Source organism: Neophocaena asiaeorientalis, unplaced genomic scaffold, assembly GCF_003031525.2.
Source record: "Neophocaena asiaeorientalis asiaeorientalis breed wild unplaced genomic scaffold, Neophocaena_asiaeorientalis_V1.1 scaffold133, whole genome shotgun sequence".
Lineage (NCBI taxonomy): Eukaryota > Metazoa > Chordata > Mammalia > Artiodactyla > Phocoenidae > Neophocaena > Neophocaena asiaeorientalis.
In genome coordinates this window covers 2,752,806-2,779,518 of record NW_020174429.1, presented here as the reverse complement: position 1 = coordinate 2,779,518, position 26,713 = coordinate 2,752,806, and the positions used below count along the sequence as shown (strand labels likewise).

The window sequence follows — 26,713 nt, the reverse complement described above, 5'->3', positions numbered from 1 at the left end:
AGATCCTGTGGGCCACAACTAAGACCCGATGCAGCCAAAAATGTGTGAGTGTGTGTATCCCAGACATGTCATTTCTCCCTTAAATACATCTCTAGTATGCGTCTCAACAACATGATTAAGGATATTTTCTTATACAATGCCAATATCAAACCTAAAAAAATTAATAATAATTCATTGCTATCATCTGAAATCAGCATCAAATTTCCATCACTGTCTAAGTTATTTGACATTTAAATCAGGATCCAAACATTGTTGTCCTCTTATAAGTCTCTTTTAGAATGAGTCACTGTTTATTATTCAAATCTGGTCACATTTGAGATTGAAAGGGGTGCATTTAATTCAGTACATAAGCGCAACGGTGTAAAATCAGAACTATCCTGGGGAAACCAAGACATATTAAACTGCTTTTAGGTCTCTTAATTTTGAGCAGTTCTCCCCCCATACCATCTTTACCTGCTTCATAGTCTGATTTGGCTGATTGCTGCCTCCTGGTATAGTCAACCTTACTTTTTAAAAAGTGTGGCCTGGAACTTCCCTGGTGGTCCAGTGGCTAAGACTCCACACTCCCACTGCAGGGGCCCCGGGTTTGATCCCAGGTCGGGGAACTAGATCCCACATGCCACAAGTAAAAGTTTACATGCCGCAACTGAAGATCCCGCATGCCGCAACGAATGTCCTGCACGCGGCAACTAAGACCCGGTGCAGCCAAATAAATAAATGAATGAAAAATAAATAAATAAATAAAAAGTGTGGCCTGCTATCCCACTGGCTTTCATGTTTGATATCCATTGTTTTTCCTTAAATATTGCAGAGCATTTTTACTTTTATTGTCTCATTTGACCCTCACAATTCAGTGTGGAATTACTCTCATGACATTAATGGAAAAGTCTAGCATATAACTTCCCTCTCACAAGCCAGAAATCATGGCAGTCATGGCTGTTGTGAGTCTCAGTTAGATCAAGTCAATTGGGGATTATATCCCTCCTTACTATCAATGTGTCATCTCCTGTCCCCGCTGGGCAAGGACTTATCCCTCCAGGAGAGTGCAAATGCCTTTGACAGGAGGATTAATGCCTCAGTTTATACCAAGCTCACAGCACCCAACAGCAGTGGTACCCCAGTTAAAACTGATTGGTCAGGCAGTTAAGCTAGCCAGGAGGGTCAGATAGATAAGAAAATGAGAGGAATGGGGGAGAGCTTTTAAAGAACAACATGCTTAATTTACTTTTGTATATTTAGCTGATGTGGACATCTGCATTTCTGGACTCTTATTGCTGGTTAATAATGTATCCAAATCTAGATGTGCAGATGTGCATAGAAGACTAAAGTCTGGAAGGTCAATACACCAAAACGTTGAGAATGGTAGTGGGTGAATGGGTATTCAGAATAAAAGTGATTTATCCTTATACCTTTCTGCATTTTGAACTCCACAAGTATTTATTACTTTATAATCACACACAGACAGCAATTTCACAGAGCCGTATTGCTGATTCAGCAATGAAAAGGCAAGTTTTATTTCTTATAGTACCTTTTCACCCAGGAGTGTGTGTTTCCAAGAAACCATTTATTCTCACCTCTTAAATGAAATGCATTAACTTATTTGTTTTGTCCAACTGTACTGATACAGTATCTTCACTATTGTTCTGCCATAGGAAAATGACAAAACACAGGTGAAACTTGAGAATGAACAGGATAGGCTAAAGAAACAGAAGACAAAACAGGAAATAAGGGCTGCTTTGCAAAAAGCCCTCCAAGAGAAGATGGAGCATATTCAGCAGGAATACAGAGAAGATCAGGACTTGAACATGAAGCTCATGCAAAGCGCCCTTCAAAACTTACAGGAAGAGGCTGATAAAAGGAAGCAAAAAAGAGTAAGACATTTATTCAGTGCCTACTGTGTGCTGGATGAGGTTCCTTGTTGAGCTCTCAGTCTTACGGGAGCCAGCCATGTGTAGAATAAAGCATAACTGCTACTGTAAGTGTGGTCCATGAACCAACAGCATTAGCATCATCTGGGAGGATGTTAGAAATAGAAATTCATAGGCTTCAGACTCAGAATCTCCAAATTCAGATCTTGGCCGGGACAAGAAACCTGTTTTAACAAGTTCTCCCAGGTGATTCTGATGCTCACTAAAATTTGAGAACTCCTACTCTATAACATGGTATTAGTACTGTGATAGCAGGATGGGATCGCAGGAAGTGGAGTGACTAAGTATGTCCAGAAGTTGGGGACGACATCACTGAGAAAGTGGTGTTCAAGTTGTACTTTGAAGGATATGTAGTTTTGACAGGCAAAGAGAGTAGAGAAAATCATTCCAGTGTTTATTTAGCTGTTTCTTTAAAATTTGTATTGAACTCTTTAGGGTGTTGTTCTTTTCCTAAAGGTACTATGATTTGTTTTATTTTGTTTTGATAGACTTTATTTTTTAGAGCAGTTTTAGGTTCACAGCAAAATTGGGCAAAAAGTACAGAAACTTCCCATATACCCCCTGCCCCAACACATGCGTAGCCTTCCCCATTCTCAACATCCTCCACCAGAGGGTACATTTGTTACAATCGATGAACCTACATTGACACATTATCACCCAAAGTCCATAGTTTACATTGGGGTCCATTCTTTGGTGGTGTAGATCTATAGGTTTGGACAAACATATGATGACATTTATCCACCATGAGAGTATTATACAGAGTGATTTCACTAGGCTAAAAATCCTCTGTGCTCCACCTGTTCATCCTTTCCTCCACCCCAAACCCCTGGAAACCACTGATATTTTTACTATCTCCATAGTTTTGCCTTTTCCAGAATGTCATATCATTGGAATCATATAGTATGTAGCCTTTTCAGATTGGCTTCTTTCACTAACTAATATGCATTTAATTTCCCTCCATATCTTTTCATGGCTTGATAGCTCATTTACTTTTAGCACTGCATCTATTCCATTGTGTGGATGTACCACAGTATATTTATCCAGTCACCTTCTGAAGGACATCCTTGGTTGCTTCCAGGTTTTGGTGATTATGAATAAAGTTATTGTATACATTCTTAGGCAGGTTTTTGTGTGAACATAACCTTTGGGTAAATATCAGCATAACCTTTGGGTAAATATCATTTCGGTAAATATCAAGAAGCGTTATTGCTGGATCATATGGTAAGAGTATGTGTAGTTTTGTAAGAACAGCCAAATTGTCTTCCAAAGTGTCTATACCATTTTGCATCCCCACCAGCAGTGAATGAGAGTTCCTGTTGCACAGCATCCTTTTCAGTATTTCGTGTTATCCGTATTCTGGACTTGAGCCATTCTATTAGGTGCGTAGTGACATATCATTGTTTAATTTTAATTTCCCTAATGTCATGTGATATAGAGCATTAAGGATTCTGAACCCAATTCCAATATGTAGAGTGGTATCCAAGCAATGCTCGGGACACGAGCTGGGTGTCCTACAATTCCGTTCAATTCTGACACTATCTACCCAGAGGTAGCATCGGATTCCGCAGGGAAAGGGCTCAGTTCTATAAGACTGCCCTCTACTTCAGTTGCCAGTCACAAGCCCAGATGGTTACCTGTGCTTCTGACCAACTGGCTACAAACTGGAAGTTCCAATGATTTCCCCCTCAAACTCAGGATGCCAATTGCAAATCCAAGTTGTTACTTGACAGACTGGCTGTAAATCAGAGGTTCCCATGACCCCCTCCTTGAGTTCAATTGATTGGCTAGAGCAGCTCACAGAACTCAGGAAACCAGTTTGCTCACTAGCTTACCAATTTATTACAGAGTATATTAAAGGATACAAATAAATAGCCAGATGAAGAGACATATAGGATGAGGTCCTGAACAAAGGAGCTTCTGTCCTCATGGAGTTTGGGGCCTGGCATGGTGGAAGTGTTCTGGTTCCCCAATTCTGAACCCTCTCCTTTGGGGTTTTTATGTAGGCTTCATTACATAGACATGATTGGTTAAGTCACTGGCCATCAGTGATTGATTTCACCCTCCAAACCTTCTCCCCTCCCCAGAGGTCAGGGAACTGGGGCTGAAAGTTCCAACCCTCTAATCACATGGTTGGTTCTCCTGGCAACCAGAGGTGTGGTCCAAAAGTCACCTCATTAACAGAACAAAAGACAACTTTGTTGCTCTCATCACTTAGGAAATTCTAAGGGTTTTAGGAGTTCTGTGCCAGAAATGGGGATGAAGACCAAATACATATTTATTAGAAATCATAACATCACGAGCATCTTTTTATATGTTTGCCATCTGTATATTTTTGATGCGGTGCCTGTTAAGATATTTGGCTCATTTTTTGAGTTGTTTGTTTTCTTCTTGTTGAGTTTTAAGAGTTCTTTGTATATTTTATCGCGAAAGCACCCTTCCTACCGTCTTGTTGTAGCTTCTTCTTTGTCTTTGGACGTAGAATATCTCTTCTGGTAGGTCCCAGTCTTTTTTTGTTAATGGTTGTTCAGCAGTTAGTTGTGATTTTTGTGTTTTCATGAGAGGAGGGGAGCTCAAGTCCTTCTGTTCCACCATCTTGTCTCCAATGCTCTCTGTATATTTTAGATAACAGTCCGTTATCAGATAAGTTTTTAGCAAATATTTTCTCCCAGTCTGTGACTTGTCTTTCATTCTCTTGATCAGAGCTTTCATAGAGCAAAATTTTTAATTTTAATGAAGTCTAGCTTATCTATTCTTTCTTTCATGGATTATGCCTTTGCTATTGTATCTAAAAGCTTATCACCAAACCCAAGGTCACCTAGATTTTCTCCTTTGTTATCTTCTAGGAGTTTTTTTTTTTTTCTTTTACAACTTCTAGGAGTTTTATATTTTATGTTTAGATCTTTGGTCCATTTTGAGTTAATTTTTGTAAAGGTGTAAGGTCTGTTTCTAGATTCTATTTTTTTTTTTTTTTGGCATGTAGATGTCCAGTTGTTCTAGCACAATTTGTTGAAGAGATTCTCTTAAGTCCATTGTATAGCCTTTGCTTCCTAGTCAAAGATCAGTTGACTATATTTATATGAGTCTATTTTGGGGCTCTATGTTCTTTTCTATTGATCCATTGATCTATTCTTTCACCAATTCCATACCGTCTTGATTACTATAGTAAGTCTTAAAGTTGGGCAGGGTCAGTCGTCTGACTTTGATCTTGTCCTTAAATACTGAGTTGGCCAATTTGGGTCTTTAGCCTCTTCATATAAATTTTAGAATCAGTTTGTTGATTTCCACAAAATAATTTGCTGGGATTTTTTTTTAAATTACATTGAATCTATAGATCAAGAATGGAAGAACTGACATTTTGACAATATTGAGTATTCCTATTCATGAACATGGACTATCTCTCTATTTAGTTCTTTGATTTTTCTCATCAGCTTTGTGCTTTTCCTCATATAGATCTGGTACATATTTTGTTAGATTTGTACCTATGTATTTCATTTTTGGGGTGCTAATGTAAATGGTATTGTGTTTTTAATTTCAAATTCTACTTCATTGCTGGTATATAGGAAATCAGTTGACTTTTGTATGTTAACCTTGTATCCTGTAACCTTCCTTTAATTGCTTATTAGCTCCAGGAGTTTTTTATAGGTTCCTTCAGATTTTCTACATAGACAACCAAGTTATCTGTGAAAAAAGGCCAACTTTATTTTGTTCTTCCCAATCAATATACCTTTCATTTCCTATTCTTGTCTTGTTGTTTCAGCTAGGACTTTCAGTATGATGTGAAAAAGAGTGCTGAGAGGGGCCATCCTTGCCTTGTACCTGATTTTAGTGGGAAAGCTTCTAGTTTTTCATCATTAAGTATGATGTTAGTTGTAGGTTTTTTGTAGATATTCATTATCAAATTGAGGAATTCCCACCTTTATTCCTGGTTTACTGAGAGGGTTTTTTTTTATTTTAACATGAGTGGGTGTTGGATTCGGCCAAAACTTTTTTCTGCATTACTTGATATGATCATGTGGTTCTTCTTCTTTAGCCTGTTGATATGATGGATTACATTAATTGATTTTTGCATGGTGAACCAGCCTTGCTACCTAGGATAAACCAATCAGAGAAGAAAAGAAATAAATGGAATCCAATTCAGAAAAGGAGAAATAAAGCTGTCACTGTTTGCAGATGACATGATACTATACAAAGAGAATCCTAAAGATGCTACCAGAAAACTATTAGAGCTAGTCAATGAATTTGGTAAAGCAGCAGGATACAAAATTAATGCACAGAAATCTCTGGCATTCCTATACTCTAATGATGAAAAATCTGAAAGTAAAATTAAGAAAACACTCCCATTTACCATTGCAACAAAGAGAATAAAATATCTATGAATAAACCTACCTAAGGAGACAAAAGACCTATATGCAGAAAATTATAAGACACTGATGAAATAAATTAAAGATGATACAAATAGATGGAGAGATATACTATGTTCTTGGATTGGAAGAATCAACATGGTGAAAATTAATCTACTACCCAAAGCAATCTACAGATTCAATGCAATCCCTATCAAACTACCACTGGCATTTTTCACAGAACTAGAACAAAAAATTTCACAATCTGTATGGAAACACAACAGACCCCAAATAGCCAAAGCAGTCTTGAGAATGAAACGTGGAGCTGGAGGAATCAGATTGCTCCTTGACTTCAGACTACACTACAAAGCTACAGTAATCAAGACAGTATGGTACTGGCACAAAAACAGAAATATAGATCAATGGAACTGGATAGAAAGCCCAGAGATAAACCCACGCACATATGGTCACCTTATCTTTGATAAAGGAGGCAGGAATATAGAGTGGAGAAAAGACAGCCTCTTCTATCATTATTCTGAATTCTTTTTCTGGTAGACTGCCTATTTCCTCTTCACTTGTTAGGTCTGGTGGTTTTTTTCCTTGCTCCTTCATCTGCTGTGTGTTTCTCTGTCTTCTCATTTTGCTTAACTTACTGTGTTTCGGGACTCGTTTTCGCAGGCTGCAGTTTGTAGTTCCTGTTGTTTTTGGTGTCTGTTCCCAGTGGCTAAGGTTGGTTCAGTGTGTTGTGTAGGCTTCCTGGTGGAGGGGACTCGTGCCTGTGTTCTGGTGGATGAGGCTGGATCTTGTCTTTCTGGTGGGCAGGTCCACGTCTGGTGGTGTGTTTTGGGGTGTCTGTGGCCTTATTATGATTTTAGTCAGCTTCTCTGCTAATGGATGGGGTTGTGTTCCTGTCTTGCTAGTTGTTTGGCATAGGGTGTCCAGCACTGTAGCTTGCTGGTCGTTGAGTGGAACTGGGTCTTGGTGTTGAGATGGAGATCTCTGGAAGATTTTCACCATTTGATATTATGTGGAGCTGGGAGGTCTCTTGTGGACCAGTGTCCTGAAGTTGGCTCTCCCACCTCAGAGGCACAGCACTGACTCCTGGCTGCAACACCAACAGCCTGTCATCCACACGGCTCAGAATAAAAGGCAGAAAAAAAAAAGGATGAAAGAAAGAAGATAAAATAAAATAAAGTTATTAAAATAAAAAAGTAATTATATTAAGAAAAAAAATTTTTAAGTAAAAAAACGGACAGACAGAACCCTAGGACAGATGGTAAAAGCAAAGCTATAGAGACAAAGTCACACACAGAAGCATGCACGTGCACACTCACAAAAAGAGAAAAAGGGGGGAAATATGTATATATCGTTGCTCCCAAAGCCCACCTCCTCAGTTTGGGATGACTTGTTGTCTCTTCAGGTATTCCACAGGTGCAGGTACATCAAGTTGATTGTGGAGAATTAATCCGCTGCTCCTGAGGCTGCTGGGAGAAATTTCCCTTTCTCTTCTTTGTTTGCACAGCTCCTGGGGTTCAGCTTTGGATTTGGCCCCGCCTCTGCATGTAGGTCGCCTGAGGGCGTCTATTCTTCGCTCAGACAGGACGGGGTTAAAGGAGAAGCTGCTTCGGGGGCTTTGGCTCACTCAGGCCGTGGGGAGGGAGGGGTATGGATGCGGGGTGAGCCTACGGTGGCAGAGGCTGGTGTGACGTTGCACCAGCCTGAGGCGCGCTGTGCGTTCTCCCGGGGAAGTTGTCCCTGGATCACAGGACCCTGGCAGTGAGGGGCTGCATAGGCTCCCGGGAGGGGGTGCGTGGATAGTGACCTGTGCTTGCACACAGGCTTCTTGGTGGCGGCAGCCACAGCCTTAGCGTCTCATGCCCCTCTCTGGTGTCTGTGCTGTTAACCGTGGCTCGCGCCCGTCTCTGGAGCTCCTTTAAGCAGCTCTCTTAATCCCCTCTCCTCGCGCACCAGGAAACAGAGGCAAGAAAAAGTCTCTTGCCTCTTCGGCAGCTCCAGGCTTTTTCCCGGACTCCCTCCCGGCTAGCTGTGGTGCACTAGCCCCCTTCAGGCTGTGTTCACGCCGGCAACCCCAATCCTCTCCCTGGGATCCGACCTCCGAAGCCAGAGCCTCAGCTCCCAGCCCCCGCCTGCCCCGGCAGGTGAGCAGACAAGCCTCTCGGGCTGGTGAGTGCTGGTTGGCACCGGTCCTCTGTGCGGGGATCTCAACGCTTTGCCCTCCACACCCCTGTTGCTGCGCTCTCCTCCGTGGCTCCAAAGCTTCCCCCCTTCGCCACCCGCAGTCTTTCCCCGCGAAGGGGCTTCTAGTGTGTGGAAACCTTTCCTCCTTCACAGCTCCCTCCCACTGGTGCAGGTCCCGTCCCTATTCTTTTGTCTCTGTTTATTCTTTTTTCTTTTGCCGTACCCAGGTATGTGGGGAGTTTCTTGTCTTTTGGGAGGTCTGAGGCCGTCTGCCAGCATTCAGTAGGTGTTCTGTAGGAGTTGTTCCACATGTAGATGTATTTCTGATGTTTTTGTGGGAAGGAAGGTGATCTCCGTGTCTCACTCTTCCGCCATCTTGCAGCTCCTCCATAGATTATTGATTTTAGATCTTTTTCTTTCCTTATATGTATGTGTGTGCATATATGTATATACGTGTGTGTATATTTATATATATATTCTAGAGGAAGTACATGGCATGCCTTCAGGGACCACAGATGGTAGTCAAAGCAGAGTGCAGACAGAGAGAGGCAGGACCTGAGGCACATGCCTTTGTTAGGATCCATGGGTGGAGTACTTTGTGGTTCCCAGGCTAAGGCTGGATTGGTCAACTCAAAAGTGTGGGGTTTCAGTAAGCCCCACAGGGGTCTTATCTAAGAGGTATATAAGGGGAAGATGTTGGGAGGTGGGGCACTGTTGATCACAGGGGCTCTTGGGGAAGTCATATTAGGAACTTACATTAGCTTGTGATTCTGTGGACTGCTATCTAGAGCATGCACTTGCATGAGGGCTTGTGTCAATTTGAGATCCCTGCAGGATACTTAGCCAAACAATATGGATTCAGAGGCAGCGATGCAGTAGAGTAGCTTAGCTAAACTCTTTTTTTTTTTTTTGTGGTACACGGTCCTCTCACTGTTGTGGCCTCTTCCGCTGCGGAGCACAGGCTCCGGACGCGCAGGCTCAGCAGCCATGACTCACAGGCCCAGCCTCTCTGTGGCGTGTGGGATCTTCCCGGACCGGGGCATGAACCCGTGTCCCCTTCATCGGCAGACAGACTCTCAACCACTGTGCCACCAGGGAAGCCCTTAGCTAAACTCTTGACAGTCTATCCTGTGATTCCTTGTCATCAGGAATAACAATCACTTGTGTAGTGGATATGTTAAAGGACATAGGTATTGTTTTCTTTCTTTTAAAAAAATTTTTTTTTGACCATGCCGCATGGCATGTGGGATCCTAGTTCCCATACCAGGGAGCAAGCCTGCACCCCCTGTGTTGGAAGCACAGCGTCCCAACAACTGGACCACCAGGGAAGTCCCAGTATTGTTTTCTGAAGCCACCTTAAGGCACATTTAACCAAGGCAATAATGATGAAGCCTATGATAAATAGACTTGCTACTGTTTGGAATCCAGGTCTTAGCCATTGCCCTCAGGTGGATGTCAAGAGCCATGAGAACAAATCAGGGACCTCGGAATGTGGGAATTTGTTGAAATACTTTAGTGATATTAAGCATGACCTGTATCTCTTGACATCTGGAGGTTGGCCTGTAACAATGTTACAATAATAGGGATCATCTCCATGGATAGCTTGCAGACTGGGCAGAGTCAAGTAGACCTGCTCCAGCCCCTTGAGTCAGATCCACAACAGACTATGAATGAGGTGTTATTCATCATTAAGAGGCGATGAGTATACAGGGTGAGGTCCAGCCTTTGTGTTTGAGTATAGTCGGTAGCCCTCAGAAAGTACTGCAGTTACTTTGATGCCTACACACAGGGTGCCATGTGTAGGGTCTAGATTAGGGGTTTGGTCCAGCCTAAATGAGGCTCGAGGTGTTTTGGAGGGAATTAGTACAAGGGTCTGATAACCAGGAAGAGCTATAGGATATGTAGGGACATGGGGCTGTACATCTTGCCCTGAGTGCTCACAGACCCAACACCTTTTTACTTGCAAGTCCTGAGCTGCCACCTTGCAGGTTTGTATGAATATATTTGTCATGTAGGATCTAGGGTTGTGGTGTGGGGCAGGGTCGTGGCATGCAGCAGGAAGGAGTTGTGGATGAGATGTAGAGAGGTGTGGAGGTAGCTTTTTGGGTATGGAGGATGTGCTGGCAGTGGTGGTGGTGCTGGGAATAATGAGGGGAGTAGGCCTGTTGTGGATATATCAGGTAGAAAGCAAAAGCTGTAATCTAGTACATTGAGCAGGGAACACAGCACTGAGAATTCCCTGACCATGGGGTCTAGGCAGGTCAGTCAGGCTAGAGGTGCCTCATTGTGGCTCATATAGTTTAGAATACATTGTTTGGCTTGCCATAAAGGTGAAATGATGTCTAATGCTGCCAGGCAGTCAGCAGGGGACTTATAGATTTTCAAGGGTTTTTATAGAGGCAAGGGTCATGAGGCAAGCAGTTAGCTATTTCAGGAAAATAGTACTCTGTAGAGTCTTCTGGGTTGATCAGCTGGAGGCGTTTTTGCATCTTGGCCTTGAGGTTAACAGTCACTGTCACCGAACTGCACTTGGGTTGGCTCGCCCAACACATGCAGCAAAGCCAATCTACTGACACGGGATTGTGGTGAAGGAAAGTACAGTGTTTATTTGTAGGGCACCAATCAAGGATAACAGGTGGCTCATGCTCAAAAGACCTAAATTCCCTGATGGCTTTCAAGGATGAGTTTTTAAAGACAAAGTGAGGGAGAGGGTCATGGGTAACATGATCAGCTCGTACACAGTTTTCTGTCTGGTGGGTGGTGAGGCAACAGGATGATGTTTCAGGAACCTAAATCATCCGTCTTCTGGCTCCCCACAATTGGGGGTCTCTCCTATAGTCGGGGGTCTATGTGCTGGTGGTCAGGATCTGGTGGGGTGCTGGTGTCTATAAAAACAATTCAAGAGTGTGTATCAGATTGCTATCTGGATCCCTCAGGGAGGAACCACAGTCCTCTGACTCTGTTTTATGGCTGACTTATTGTTTAAGTTACTATTACTTTTCTTGCTTGACTGCTTTTTCCTTGTTTCTGCATTACCCCGATTCTCTAATTATTAACTTATTGAGCCTGGTCTTTAAAACTCAAGAGGACGAGGAAACCAAAGCTTTTCCTACAAAAAAGAAGCAGGGGACACAGAGAGCTCTGTGACCGGGAAGGTCCCATAGGGTCCTGCTTGGTTTCAACAGCCTTGAGGTTAACAGTCACCACAGTCATCACCCCCTGGTGTGGAGGGGATCTGGGAGACAAAAGTCCCAACGTCCAATGAGGTTGGGGCACGTTGTCTCCCTCTTTGTTCTGTTGGGTTGTTGTGTTGTCACCTGAGGTACAGTCATGTCCAGCAGTGAGCCCTTGGTCTGGGGCTATGTTCTCTGCAGAGCTAGTGTGCTTCGGGGTGGCAGAGGCTAGCTTGCACTAGCCTTACACTAGCCTCTTCCCAGGTGGAGAGTCATGAAGGGTAGGAATGGCTGGTTGGTGTTAAGTTCTGAGTATAAATGCTAGAGGCCTGACTCAGGACGAAACTACAAGTATGCGCTCTACTACTAGTTGAGCAGATTCAGTGAACTCCACGGGGTCATCAGGGGCATACCTTGCGAAGGAACACTTGGTGTCCATGACCAAGCTTTGTGGGGACTCTAACCACAATGTGTATAGATTCTGGGCACAATGATAGGCTAGTCCTAGGGACATTTTGTGGATGGCAGCTTTGTAATCCAGAGATCACCCCATTAAAACTATAGTAAGATCATTAGAGCATGAACTTGCCAGCCAGAGGAGTCTGATTTGGTTACATTGAGACGGCCATTCTGCCTGGGATATAATTTGAGGCATGGTCTAAAAGGGAGTGACTCACTTAAGCATCGCTTCTACTGGCACCATTTAATGTAGAGGGAGGTGAACTCTGGGTCAGAATCCATGCCTGCTGGCAAACTGGCAGAAACTCTTCTAACAGGGCCTGCCAGCACCTGGTGCTCTGCTATCCAGTTGCGCCCCTGGCTGGTTTTGTTCCAGCGTATCTCCTGAGACGTGGTTAGGCCTGAGGGGTCTACTGGTAATCCTATTACCCATGCTGTACACAGTAAGAGTAATAGGCACATCTAAGATCATTTACATTTGACTGACTTGCAGAGGCCTCCTTTGGGGCCAGCAATCTGGATACTGACCAAAGGTGGGGTATAGTTGCTTTGGAGCATGAGCTCATTTACCTCTTCATCTAAGGTTAGGTAGGGACCCAGCCCACATCTGCTGATAGAGGCTGCTAGGTCCCAGGGTCCTTTTTGGATTTCATTTCCTAATGTGGTTGACAACCACTAGGTTGAGGGCCACTTTTCCTCTCTCTGAGATCCACACAGCTCAGCTAGTGGGTCCTGGAGCTATAATTTCAATCTCCAGCAAAATTTGTGATGAATTTGTTTTAATTAACCAGCCTTTATAACCCAAATAATGAGTCGTAGCTGGTGGCCCTAGATTCGTGACTGATACTGAGTCATCTTCTGGGTCAATAAAATCTGTATAATCATGATTCTAAGGAATTTGGTAGGAATTTGTCCTCTCAGGCTTTCAATTATAAGTGGATCATATTGCACAATCTGCCCTTGACTGGGTTGCCAGCGTGTGGAAGACAGAGAGACAATGGAATAATCAGAATGGTAAGGGGAGTATTCACCTGGTGAGTGGATGTGAGTGGCATCCTCTCTAATGTCAGAGGATTGGGGGATCCCTTTTAGTACTAACAGGGGAGTCTTTGGAGGAGACTGATAGTACGTGTGGTGGTGTTTAGAGACATGAAGCTGGGAATTAAGTAGTATTAGAGCCTGGGGCCAAATTTCTGTCCATTTGGGGGACAACACAGTGTATAAGAGCTTGAGGAGTATATCTATGTGTAGGCCATTGTGTCTTTCTGTAAGTCCAGCTGCTTGAGGCTGGTAAGCTAAGTAGAATTCCACAAGATTCCGTATTCTAGAGCCCATGATGGAACAACTTGGGAGGTGAAATGGGTACCTTGATCTGAATCTACTCTTGGTGGGGCAAAGGGGATGAGCACATACTTGATTAAGAAGGAGGTCACATAATGGGAAGCAGCCAGCAGACATCCAGTGAAGGTATGGATGATGGTGTTTGCATACCTATTAGATCTCGTGGAGGGCAACAGCAGCCTGATAAACTCCATATGCCATCTGAAGTAGAGTCTGTCGCTTGGGGCATGTGTCCCCACCAAGCATCTTTCCAGAGTTTTGTTCGGGAGCAAAGGAAGCAATTATCTACCACCACTTTGGCTAGAGCTGGAGTAAAGGGCATACACCTGTATGCCCAGTCAGTAAGTGCTGTCACTCCGCTATGGCCTGATATAATATGGGCCCACTCTGCTAGTGGGTATGGCACTGAGGAATAGTTGTGTCCAGGGTCGCTTTTGGTACTCCGGGAGGGGGCTCATACATGTAATTTAGATGAGTCTGTAACGTTACTATATGCTTCTGGTGTTTGCTGTGTGTGTGTGTGCAGAGACGAATGACCCTAATCGGCATGTGTGAGTTGGCTATTTCTTTCCAAATGGAGGCACCCCAGATGGGCTTTCCCTGAATCATGAAATTATCCTTTTGCCATTGTCCAGACTAGACTGTGAATCCATTGGCTACCTCCCAGGAGTGAGGGAAAAATATGTGCCCTTAGAAATCTCATTTGTATGATCTGTCGTAGATCAAGGTACACTGCCTCTAACTCTGCCAGTTGGACCGAGTCAAGAAAGCTGTCCTATACTAGGGATGTGCCATGGCCTATGTGTACAATGGTGGTGCTGCCAGTGGTGGTGCTCCCTTTCCATGTCAGATTTTGTCTGCAAGGAAGGGCCTCCCCAAACTACTAGATGGGCTGGCATGAGGGTGCCACTAGTTGCACCTCAATGTCAGTGAGCAAGGGGCTGGGCATGGGGAAACCACTTTCCTGTAATTTGGAAAGACCCTTGATATCAGATTTAGCCCTTTTCTGAAGGTGCTATTTCCATTTTAACAGTGAGGCCTCAGTGGCCGTGCCGAGCCTCTGCCAGGTTGAACCCCTCACAAAGTGGAGGAACATGGCCTTGTAATTTGGGGGGGGGACTCCCTGTAAGAAGAATTATCTGGATCTGGGGTCAATTAGGGCCTCTTCAGGATTGGAGGTGAAATCTAGGTCATCTGGGTTGCTCTGTTCAAAGAAGTGATAGATCCATTGACCCATACCAGTCTTACAGAGAGGGAGTCAGGCCTCATCTAGTGTTTTCCATTGGCTTTGAACCTTTGTGGTAATAACCGCAGTAGAAGGGTGATCTCAGTGCCAAGCGTTAAAAATCCAAGTAAACAGGGGAAGAGATTCTCTTTCTATACCTTTAGGGCTAGTGCCTTTGGGTTTGGACTCTCCCTGGTCATTGGAAGCCTCAATTATGGTGTTTCCCTTTTCCCACATGGAAGGCTAGAGGTTGCCCAGAGTTGGGTTTTTCCCTTCCCCCAGGTCAGTGAGGCTCTGATAAAACCCCAGCAGGTTAGGCTCTGGTTAAATACTTTCTCCTGGGGCTTCCCTGGTGGCGCAGTGGTTGAGAGTCCGCCTACCCAAAAAAAAAAAAAAAAAAAAGAAATACTTTCTCCTGAGGCCAAACCTTATTAAGAAGAATAGAATGCTCTGGTGTATTTCAGAATGGTTCATTTTCCCCTCCCCTTGCCATAAGCATGAGGGGATTTTTCTCTGATATTTATTGTAGAACCTGAGGTAAGGTTTTGTGAGTTTACAGGAGGTAAAACTCACAAAAGTGTGGGGTCCCCCTGGATGATTGGGTCCCCTTAGAGTTTTTAACTCAGAGCAGTCCACACTGAGCCTCCAGCCAATCTCATTGTGTTTTCAATTTGCATTTCCAAAATAGCTAATGATGTTGACCAACTTTTAATGTGCTTATTTGCCATCTGTATATCCTCTTCAACCAAATGTCTTCTGATATCTTTTGCCCATTTTCTGATTGGATTGCTTATTTGATTTTTCCCTTTCTTTCTTACTATTTTTGCTATTGAGCTTTTTCTTCTCAATTGGATATTTTTTTCTTAAATTCTTAACAGCTTCATTAAGGTATCATTCATAAAACATACAATTCACCCATTTAAAGTGTACATTTCAATGGATTTTAGTGCAACCATCACCACAGTTGATTTTAGAACATTTTTAGTATCCCACTTGCCCTCTTCCCCTCCCTCCACCCCCAATCCTAAGCAACTACTAATAGTCTGTCTCTATTGATTCCCTATTCTGGACTTTCATATGAATGAAATCATATATTATGGGATCTTCTGACTGGCTTCTTTCACTCAGCATAATGATTTCAAGGCTTATCCATGTTGTAACCTGTATGAGTAGTTTATGCCTTTATACGGCTGAGTAATATGTCAGTGTATGGATATACCACATTTTGTTCATACATTTGTCAGTTGATGGGCATTTGAGTTGTTTCTACTTTTTTGCTATTATGAATAATGCTAATGTGAACATTCATATGTGAATTTTTGTTTGGACATGTATTTTTGTTTCTCTTGGGCATATACCTAGGAGTAGAATTACTGACTCTATGTTTAAGCTTGTGAGTGATCACCAGATTGTTTTTCAAAGTGGCTTCACTGTTTTATATTCTCACATACTTAGGAGGGTTCTGATTTTTCCACATGCTTGTTAACATTTGTTATTGTCTGTCTTTTTTATTTTAACCATCCTAGTTTGTCTAAAGTAGTATGTTACTGTGGTTTTCATTTGCATTTCCCTAATGAGTAAAAACGTTGAGCCTCTTTTTCTGTGCATATTGGCCATTTATATATCTTCCTTGGAGTAATCTATCTAAAGGCTACTGAAGTCTTAAGAAGTATATTCAAGTTATTTGCCCAGTTTTTAACTGGGTTGTCTTTTTATTATTGAGTTGTAGGAGCTCTTTTTATGTTCTAGACACAAATCCCTTATCACATGAGTGATCTGTAAATATTTTTCTCATTCTGTGGGTTGCCTTTTCACTCTTGATGGTGTCCCTTGAAGTACAAGAGTTTTAAATTTTGATGAAGTAAAATTTATCTATATTTACTGTTGTTGCTTGTGCTTTTTGGTGTCATATCTAAAACACTCTTATTACCCCAAGGTCATGAAGATGTCCTGTTTTCTTCTTAAAGTTTTATAGTTTTAGCTCTTACATTTAGGCCTTTGATCCATTTTTTTTAAAGATTTTTTTGATGTGGAGCATTTTTAAGGTCTTTATTGAATTTGTTACAATATTATTTCTGTTTTATGTTTTGGTTTTTTGGCCGCGAGGCATGTGGGATCTTAGCTCCCTGACCAGGGATTGAACCCACACCCCCTGCATGGGAAGGTGAAGTCTTAACCACTGGACTGCCAGAGAAGTACCTGCCTTTGATCCATTTTGAGTTAACTTTTGTATGTGGTATGAGGTAGAGGCCTAACTTCATTCTTTGGCATGTGGATATCCAGTTGTCCCAGCACCATTTGTTGAAGAGACTATTTTTCCTCTATTGAATTGTCTTGGCACTATGTCAAAAATCAATTGACAGTAAATGTGAGGGTTTATTTTGGACTCTCGGTTCTATTCCATTAATCTATATATCCATTCCTAGGCCAATATCATGTCTTGATCACTATAGATTTGTAGTAAGTTTGAAATCAGGAAATGTGAATTTTCCAACTTTGTTCTTCATTTTCAAATTGTTTTGGCTATTCCAGCTCCCTTGAATTTCCATTTGAATTTAGGATCAGCTTGTCAATTTCTGCAAAGAAACCAACTGGGATTTTAATAGGGATTATTTTGAATTTATAGACCAATTTGGGGATAATTGCCATTTTAACAATATTGTCTTCTGATCCATGAACATCAGATATCTTTCCATTTATTTAGGTCTTCTTTAATTTTTTTCAGTAATGCTTCTTAGTTTTCAGAGTATAAGGTTTGCACTTCTTTTGTTAAATTATTCCCCAAAGTATGAAACTATGTATACAAGCCATTCTGAGGGTGCAGCTACACCCTCAGATCTTGCTAGTTCTACCTCAAATCTGTGATATTCTCAAAAGAGATCACAGATTGGATCAAACAGCACAAATATAATACCATGAAAGACAGAAGGCAACTGAAATTACCTGTGTTATAAAGCCTAGTTCACAGCCTTAGCTGCACAGTCAAATCACCTGGGGAACTTAAAAGCTATTCATTAGATAGGACTCTCGAGGGGTGAGACTTAGTACTTTTTAAAGCTCCCCAGGTGATTTCAAAGTGTAGCTAAGATTGACATTTGCTGTTGTAAATTATCAACTAACTCATCTTCTAGTCAGAGACAGTGCTGTAATAATAGTAGTGACTTATTTTATCAGGTTGATATTTCATCTACCTAAATTAAAATAAAGTTGTATAATTGAAAATTATTTGGGAACTTCTTTGAGAAACAGTTTGAGAAAGTATTTGAATTACTATTTGAACTGTTCAAAAATGTGTTATAAAACATTTCAAACAGTTGCAAAGAATAGTACAATGAACCCCCATGTGTCAATTTCCTAACTTCAACAACCATCAACCAATAGCTATTCTTGTTTCATCTGTCTCTCCCACCCATTTTCCACTGTCACCCGAATTTTTTTTTTAATAAATTTATTTATTTATTTTTGGCTGCATTGGGTCTTCGTTGCTGCACGCGGGCTTTCTCTAGTTGCAGCAAGCGGGGGCTACTCTTCGTTGTGGCGTGCGAGTTTCTCATTGCAGTGGCTTCTCTTGTTGCGGAGCACAGGCTCTAGGTGCGTGGGCTTCAGTAGTTGTGGCATGTGGGCTCAGTAGTTGTGGCTTGCGGGCTCTTGAGCACAGGGTCCATATCTGTGGTGCATGGACTTAGTTGCTCCGCGGCATGTGGGATCTTCCCGGACCAGGGATCGAACCCATGTCCCCTGCATTGGCAGGCAGATTCTTAACCACTGCGCCACCAGGGAAGCCCCACCCCGAACATTTTTAAGTAAACCCTGGAAATAATATTTTACAATATCTGTAAATGTCAGTATGTAATTCTGAAATATTGGAATTGTAGCTCTAAAAGATTATTTTAAAACTTATCCTCTATATCATTATTGCACCTAAAAGTTTTAACAACATGAGGTAATTTTTATGTTATGTAGGAAGATATGATAAGAGAACAGAAGATATATCATCAGTACTTGGCACAGCGGCGTGAGGAAGAAAAAGCTCAGGAGAAAGAACTGGACAGAATGTTAGAGAAGGAGAAGGAAAAGAAGTTTGCTGAGAAGGACAAGGAGCTGAGACTTGAAAAGGAGGCAAGAAAACAACTTTTGAATGAGGTCATGTATACAAGAAAACTGCAAGTTCAAGAAAAGTGTAAGGAAATGAATTATAATTATATTATATTTGGGCCTTAATTCAATTTAAGTAGCAACCAAAATATTTATTAAATAAGTATTATGTGTGAAATACTATGAAGAATGTAAAAAGTATTAAGGCAAGATCGCTGCTTTGCAGGGACCTTACCTAATTGAATACTTGAATATCTTTCTGCAGGTGTCTCCATACGTCCATACCTGCATGCCTTTGCTTGGGTAGTTTTCTCTCCCTATGATACTTTTGATCTTGAGAAATCCTGGACATCCTTCAAGGCCAGCTCAAATATCTCATTCCCTGAGAGGCCCTCTGTGTTCCTCTATTCATAATAAATCTCTCTGGGGTTCTCACCATTGCTTGTTCACATCTCTTAGCATACCACTGAATTCCCTCAGCTTCAGTGCTTGGTCACAGAAGGAAATATTTGTTGAGAGGATTTCTATACCCAGATGTAAACATTTACTAGTAGGGTACTATGGACTTCACACTAGCTGTCTTTGCAAGAGAAAGCTCATCTTGGTTCCACTGATTAATTCTCCACTCCAGGAATTATAATGGCAGTTGAAAATTGTTAAGCCAGTATTAGATGGAGTTTTAAGAAATGAAAAGAAAGCTTCTATGATAAAATGATTTCTGTATTGTCCCATGATAAATGTTTTAGAATATATTGAGAAAACATGGAAAATTTAAGTATTTGGAACCATTTATAAACAAGGAAATAAAATCAACCATAATGCACCACCCAGGAATAGCTACTGTTCACAACTTCCTGTATTTCCTTCGAGTATTTTTTATTATATATGTCATTTCCCCTCACAAATTAGGATCTTGTTGTATATATTTTTTAACAGCTTGCATTTCCCACTTATCATTAACATTTTTCCAGGTTATTTTTCTTCAATTGTAAGATTTGTAATGCTGCCTAGAAATCCATTATAAAAATGGACCATAATTTATTTTACCTAAACACAGCTAATGGACCTTCAGCTTGTTTTGAATCTTTTTCCTCGTGTGTTAGCATTGGAGGTGACTGTCTCTGTACATAGGTTTTTTGGCTCATATATGATTAAGATAAATTCCTGTAAATGGATTTGGGACCAAAGATATGTACATTTTAGATGTATATTGCCTGGTTTTATTTATTCTTTTGTGAACTCTGTTCTCTTTGTCATTTTTTTACCTACTGGGTTGTTTAAGTTTTCCTTATTTAATTTATAAGAGACTTACATACTGTTTTTCCAATACTTATTTTGTAATAAATAAAGTCGCCTATTAATATAAATGGCAATAGAACTGTTTGTCCTCAAGAAGAGAAAAGTGAGAAGTGTTCAAACAGTGGTAATCTGGTATGAAAAAAGCTGATCATAGATTTCAGTGACAAATGATTAAGAGAAAATCTCTGTAGATTGAAGCACATATGAATCTAAACCCTATTCTTTCCTTAAAGGAGATGACTACTTCTACCTTATTAAGCTAAGATCCAGCCCAGTGATTCTAAGCTCTGCCTTTCTAAAGACAATATGGCATCGATGCCCCGAAAGATGTCAGCAAGGCTTTTCTGAAAAAGTCATTCAGCAAAAATTACTTTTGTCTTTCTTAGTGCAACGCAAAGCAAAAGAACAGGAAGAACGTGCTATGGAACAGGAGCGCATAAATGAAGGTCTTAAAGAGCTTAACCGTGAAGAGAGGGAGGATTTTACAAGGTATGATTTTGTTTTCTTTATTATTACTAACTAACCAAAAATAGGAGATTTTTAGCATAGAGGACAATGTGCCATAATTCATGTATTATTGATGTTATTTTACATCAGTCTTACATTTGTCCTAAAAGCTCAATTCAGTTTATAAAATTTCATATAAAAATAAGCAACAACCATTTTGGTAAAATTAAATTCTGTACATTGTGTAATTCTGATTATACACATTAGGTATTAAACTAGATAAACATCTTAAAAAATAAAACAGGGCTTCCCTGGTGGCGCAGTGGTTGAGAATCTGCCTGCCAATGCAGGGGACATGGGTTCGAGCCCTGGTCTGGGAAGATCCCACATGCCGCGGAGCAACTAGGCCCGTGAGCCACAATTACTGAGTCTGCGCGTCTGGAGCCTGTGCTCTGCAACAAGAGAGGCCGCGATAGTGAGAGGCCCGCGCACCGCGATGAAGAGTGGCCCCGCACTTGCCGCAACTAGAGAAAGCCCTCGCACAGAAACGAAGACCCAACACAGCCATAAATAAATTTAAAAAAAATAAAATAAAATAAAAAATAAAACAGATTAGAAACATTTTTTATAAAGTAGGCACCAACCCTAAATCATAATGAAATAAGTTTTTTCCCCCATGAAATAAACCCGGAAATACAGCATGACCTAATTAGTTAGATTAACAGAAATGGCTTATGGGGTTATGATTCCATGCAAATGTCCCAGGAAGATTTTTTGTAGCCTCACTGAGCTGGAAAACTGAAGTGCTCTGGGTGCTTTGAGATGTACCACTTCCCTCCTCGGGCAAGTGTCCCTCTGGTCACCATAATCAGGCTCAGGTAGAGAAAATTGGCTGATGCCTCCTTGCAGCCTTTCACAGATCATAGCAGTCCCTTCCCACTGATGACTATGACACCCAATTCAGGTGACCAGTGTGGTGGAGAAAGAGGACCTGGCTCCTCTAATTACTGGTCACCCTCCCTGTCCCTAGGGCCTGTTCCCCGGCTCACCCATATTTGGTGCATAGAAATAAGCTCTCTTCTTTATAGGAAGAGTATGGTTTATATACCTGAGCCTATTGTTACTTTGGGGGCACTACCAACAATATCTGGCCGACCCTACTGACTTCCTCTACTTGTTCTACTTTGGAGGTCCTTCCTTCTCACTTTTGAAAAGTCTGTTGTTGGAGATGTGAAGGGAATTTAATGAATAACAACTCTCTTCCCTGCCCAACTTTTATTTTTTCCTTATTTTAACATCTTTATTGGAGTATAATTGCTTTCCAATGGTGTGTTACTTTCTGCTATATCATAAAGTGAATCCGCTCTACGTATACATATATCCCCACATCCCCTCCCTCTTGCGTCTCCTCCCCACCCTCCCTATCCCACCCTCCCTATCCCACCCCTCTAGGTGCTCACAGAGCACCTAGCTGATCTCCCTGTGCTATGCGGTTGCTTCCCACTACCTGTTTTACATTTCGTAGTGTATATATGTCCATGCCACTCTCTCACTTCATCCCAGCTTACCCTTCCCCCTCCCCGTGTCCTCAAGTCCATTCTCTACATCTGCCTCTTTATTCCTGTCCTGCCCCTAGGTTCTACTTCACTCTGTATGACAGACTCTGGGTCCATCCATTTATCCATTCATCTGTCAATGGACACTTAGGTTGCTTCCATGTCCTGGCTATTGCAAATAGTGCTGCAATGAACATTGTGGTACATGAGTCTATTTTCTCATTTTTCAGTTTTGCTTCAGAATGTATTTATTTAGGTTTATAAAATATTAAATATATTTATAATATATGTTTGTTTCTTTGATATTGAGTTGCATGAGCTGCTTGTAAATTTTAGAGGTTAATCTTTTGTCAGTTACTTCATTTGCAAATATTTTCTCCCATTGTGAGGGCTGTCCTATTGTCTTTTTTATGTTTTCGTTTGCTGTGCAAAAGCTTTTAAGTTTCATTAGGTCCCATTTGTTTATTTTTGTTTCTATTTCCATTTCTCTAGGCGGTGGGTCAAAAAGGATCTTGCTGTGATTTATGTCATAGAGTGTTCTGCCTATGTTTTCCTCTAAGAGTTTTACAGTGTCTGCCCTTACATTTAGGTTTTTAATCCATTTTGAATTTTTTTTTGTGGATAGTGTTAGAGAGTGTTCTAATTTCATTCTTTTACATGTAGCTGTCTAGATTTTCCAGCACCACTTCTTGAAGAGGCTGTCTTTTCTCCACTGTATATTCTTGCCTCCTTTATCAAAAATAAGGTGACCATATGTGCATGTGTTTATCTCTGGGCTTTCCATCCTGTTCCATTGATCTATATTTCTGTTTTTTTGCCAGTCATATTGTCTTGATTACTGTAGCTTTGTAGTATAGTCTGAAGTCAGGGAGCCTGATTCCTCCAGCTCCATTTTTCTTTACAAGATTGCTTTGGCTATTTGGGGTCTTTTGTGTTTCCATACAAATTGTGAAATATTTTGTTCTAGTTCTGTGAAAATGTCAGTGGTACTTTGATAGGGATTGCATTGAATCTGTATATTGCTTTGGGTAGTAGAGTCATTTGCACAATATTGATTCTTCCAATCCAAGAACATGCTATATCTCTCCACCTGTTTGTATCATCTTTAATTTCTTTCATCAGTGTCTTATAATTTTCTGCATACAGGTCTTTTGTCTCCTTAGGTAGGTTTATTCCTAGATATTTTATTCTTTTGTTGCAGTGGTAAATGGGAGTGTTTCCTTAATTTCTCTTTCCGCTTTTTCATCACTAGTGTATAGGATTGCAAGAGATTTCTGTGCATTAATTTTGTATCCTGCTGCTTTACCAAATTCATTGATTAGCGCTAGTAGTTTTCTGGTAACATCTTTAGGATTCTCTATGTATAGTATCATGTCATCTGCAAACAGTGACAGCTTTACTTCTTCTTTTCCGATTTGGATTCCTTTTATTTCTTTTTCTTCTCTGATTGCTGTGGCTAAAACTTCCAAAAAACAATGTTGAATAATAGTGGTGAGAGTGGACAAACTTGTCTTGTTCCTGATCTTGGAGGAAATGCTTTCAGTTTTTCACCATTGAGAACTGTGTTGGCTGTGGGTTTGTCATATGTGACCTTTATTATGTTGAGGTAAGTTCCCTCTATGCCTAGTTTCTGGAGGGTTTTTATCATAAATGGATGTTGGATTTTGTCAAAAGCTTATTCTGCATCTATTGAGAGGATCATATGAATTTTCTCCTTCAGTTTGTTAATATGGTGTATCACATTGATTGATTTGTGTATATTGAAGAATCCTTGCATTCCTGGGATATGCCCCACTTGATCATGATGTATGATCCTTTTAATGTGCTGTTGGATTCTGTTTGCTAGTATTTTGTTGAGGATTTTTGCATCTATGTTCATCAGTGATATTGGCCTGTAGTTTTCTTTCTTTGTGACATCTTTGTCTGGTTTTGGTATCAGGGTGATGGTGGCCTCGTGGAATGAGTTTGGGAGTGTTCCTCCCTCTGCTATATTTTGGAAGAGTTTGAGAAGGATAGGTGTTAGCTCTTCTCTAAATGTTTGATAGAATTTGCCTGTGAAGCCATCTGGTAGTGGACTTTTGTTTGTTGGAAGATTTTTAATCACAGTTTCAATTTCAGTGCTTGTGATTGGTCTGTTCATATTTTCTATTTCTTCCTGGTTCAGTCTCAGAAGGTTGTGCTTTTCTACGAATGTGTCCATTTCTTCCAGGTTGTCCATTTTATTGGCATAGAGTTGCTTGTAGTATTCTCTCATGATCCTTTGTATTTCTGCAGTGTCAGTTGTTACTTCTTCTTTTTAATTTCTAATTCTGTTGATTTGAGTCTTCTCCCTTTTTATCTTGATGAGTCTGGCTAATGGTTTATCAATTTTCTTTATCTTCTCAAAGAACCAGCTTTTAGTTTTATTGATCTTTGCTATCGTTTCCTTCATTTCTTTTTCATTTATTTCTGATCTGACGTTTATGATTTCTTTCCTTCTGCTACCTTTGGGTTTTTTTGTTCTTTTTTCTCTGATTGTTTTAGGTGTAAGTTTACGTTGTTTATTTGAGATGTTTCTTGTTTCTTGAGGTAGGATTGTATTGCTCTAAACTTCCCTCTTAGAGCTGCTTTTGCTGCATCCCATAGGTTTTGGGTCATCGTGTTTTCATTGTCATTTGTCTCTAGGTATTTTTTGATTACCTCTTTGATTTCTTCAGTGATCTCTTGGTTATTAAGTAGTGTATTAAGTAGTGTATTAAGTTTGGTCTCCATGTGTTTGTATCTTTTACAGATTTTTTCCTGTAATTGATATCTAGTCTCATAGTGTGTGGTCAGAAAAGATTCTTGATAAGATTTCAATTTTTTTAATTTACCAAAGCTGATTTGTGTCCCAAGATATGATCTGTCCTAGATAATGTTCCATGAGCACTTGAGAAGAAAGTGTATTCTGTTGTTTTTGGATGGAGTGTTGTATATATATCAATTAAGTCCGTCTTGTTTAATGTATCATTTCATGCTTGTGTTTCCTTATTTATTTTCATTTTGGATGATCTGTCCATTAGTGAAAGTGGGGTGTTAAAGTCACCTACTTTTTATTGGTGTTGTTCATCATTGTTTGTTTGGTCTTTATTTCTTCTAGGTCCTTCTTAAATGTTTCTTTTATTTTCTCCTTCTATTTCCAAGATTTTGGATCATCTTTATTATCATTACTCTGAATTCTTTTTCAGGTAGACTGCCTATTTTCTCTTCATTGTTTTGGTTGGGTGGGTTTTTTCCTTGCTCCTTCATCTGCTGTGTATTTCTCTGTCTTCTCATTTTGCTTAACTTACTGTGTTTGGGGTCTGCTTTTCACAGGCTGCAGGTTCGTAGTTCCCATTGTTTTTGGTGTCTGTCCGCAGTGGCTAAGGTTGGTTCAGTGGGTTGTAGGCCTCCTGGTGGAGGGGTTGGTGCCTGTGTTCTGGTTGATGAGCCTGGATCTTGTCTTTCTGGTGGGCAGGACTGCATCCGATGGTGTGTTGGGGGTGTTTGTAACCTTATTATGATTTTAGGCAGCCTCTCTACTAATGGGTGGGGTTGTGTTCCTGTCTTGCTAGTTGTTTGGCATTGGGTGTCCAGCCCTTGAGGTTGCTGGTCATTGAGTGGAGCTGGGTCCTAGCGTTGAGATGGAGATCTCTGGGAGAGCTCTCGCCAATTGATATTACATGGGGCCGGGAGGTCTCTGGTGGACCAATGTCCTGAACTTGGCTCTCCCACCTCAGAGGTTCAGGCCGAACACCCGGCAGGAGCACCAAGACCCTGTTAGCCACACAGCAGCTGTGCAAACTTGGGCAGCCTATTTTATTCTCCAGGCCTCAGTTTCTCCATCTCCAAACTTCTGGACCTCCACACTCCAGAGGCGCTCCTTTCAACGTGCTGCCTCTCCCCTTCTGTGCAGGTCCTAAGCCCCTGCCCAACTTTTGAATCAACTGAGAAATAAGAGAAGTAGTGTGAGCAGAAGGTATTACAGTTACCTACTGGTGTATAACAACTCACTCCCAAATTTGTGGTTTAAAGTGAGTTATGATTATGTCTCATGATTCTGTGGTTGACAAGGCTCAGCTGGGTGGTTCTTGCTTGGGGTCTCTCATGTGGTTCAAGTCAGATGCTGGCTGGGGCTACATTCATGTGAAGGCTCACCTGGAATGCACACCTAAGATACCTATTCATATAGCTTGTAGCATGTACTGACTGTGCCTGGGGATCTCATCTGGTATTACCAGCCGGAACACCTACACATGGCCTCTCTGTGTGGCTTGGGGTTCTTACAGTGTGGTAGCTGGTTTTGAGAGGGATAGTTCCAACAGCAAGCATTCCAAGAGACAGGAAGAGCAAGCTGCCAGGCCAATTAAGGACTACATCTAGGACTGCTATAGCATCACTTCTGTCATATTCTATTGGCCATAAAAAGCAGCCACACAGGGCTTCCTAGGTGGCGCAGTGGTTGGGAGTCCGCCTGCTGATGCAGGGGACACGGGTTCGTGCCCTGGTCCGGGAAGATCCCACATGCCGCAGAGCGGCTGGGCCCGTGAGCCATGGCCGCTGGGCCTGCGCATCCGGAGCCTGTGCTCCGTAACAGGAGGCCACGGCAGTGAGAGGCCCACGTACCGCAAAAAAAAAAAAAAAAAAAAAAAAA

General features: G+C 41.4%; 1 protein-coding gene across 2 annotated transcripts in view; it reads left to right on the top strand.

Annotated features, from left to right (window-relative positions):
* CFAP53 (cilia and flagella associated protein 53) overlaps positions 1-26,713 on the top strand; it is a 57,939-nt gene that overhangs the window by 29,204 nt on the left and 2,022 nt on the right. For both annotated transcript variants that reach the window (XM_024756771.1, XM_024756772.1), the window contains exons 5-7: positions 1,653-1,871; positions 18,629-18,845; positions 20,446-20,548. In XM_024756771.1, coding sequence (XP_024612539.1) covers positions 1,653-1,871; positions 18,629-18,845; positions 20,446-20,548 — 539 coding nt within the window. The remainder of the gene's footprint in view (positions 1-1,652; positions 1,872-18,628; positions 18,846-20,445; positions 20,549-26,713) is intronic.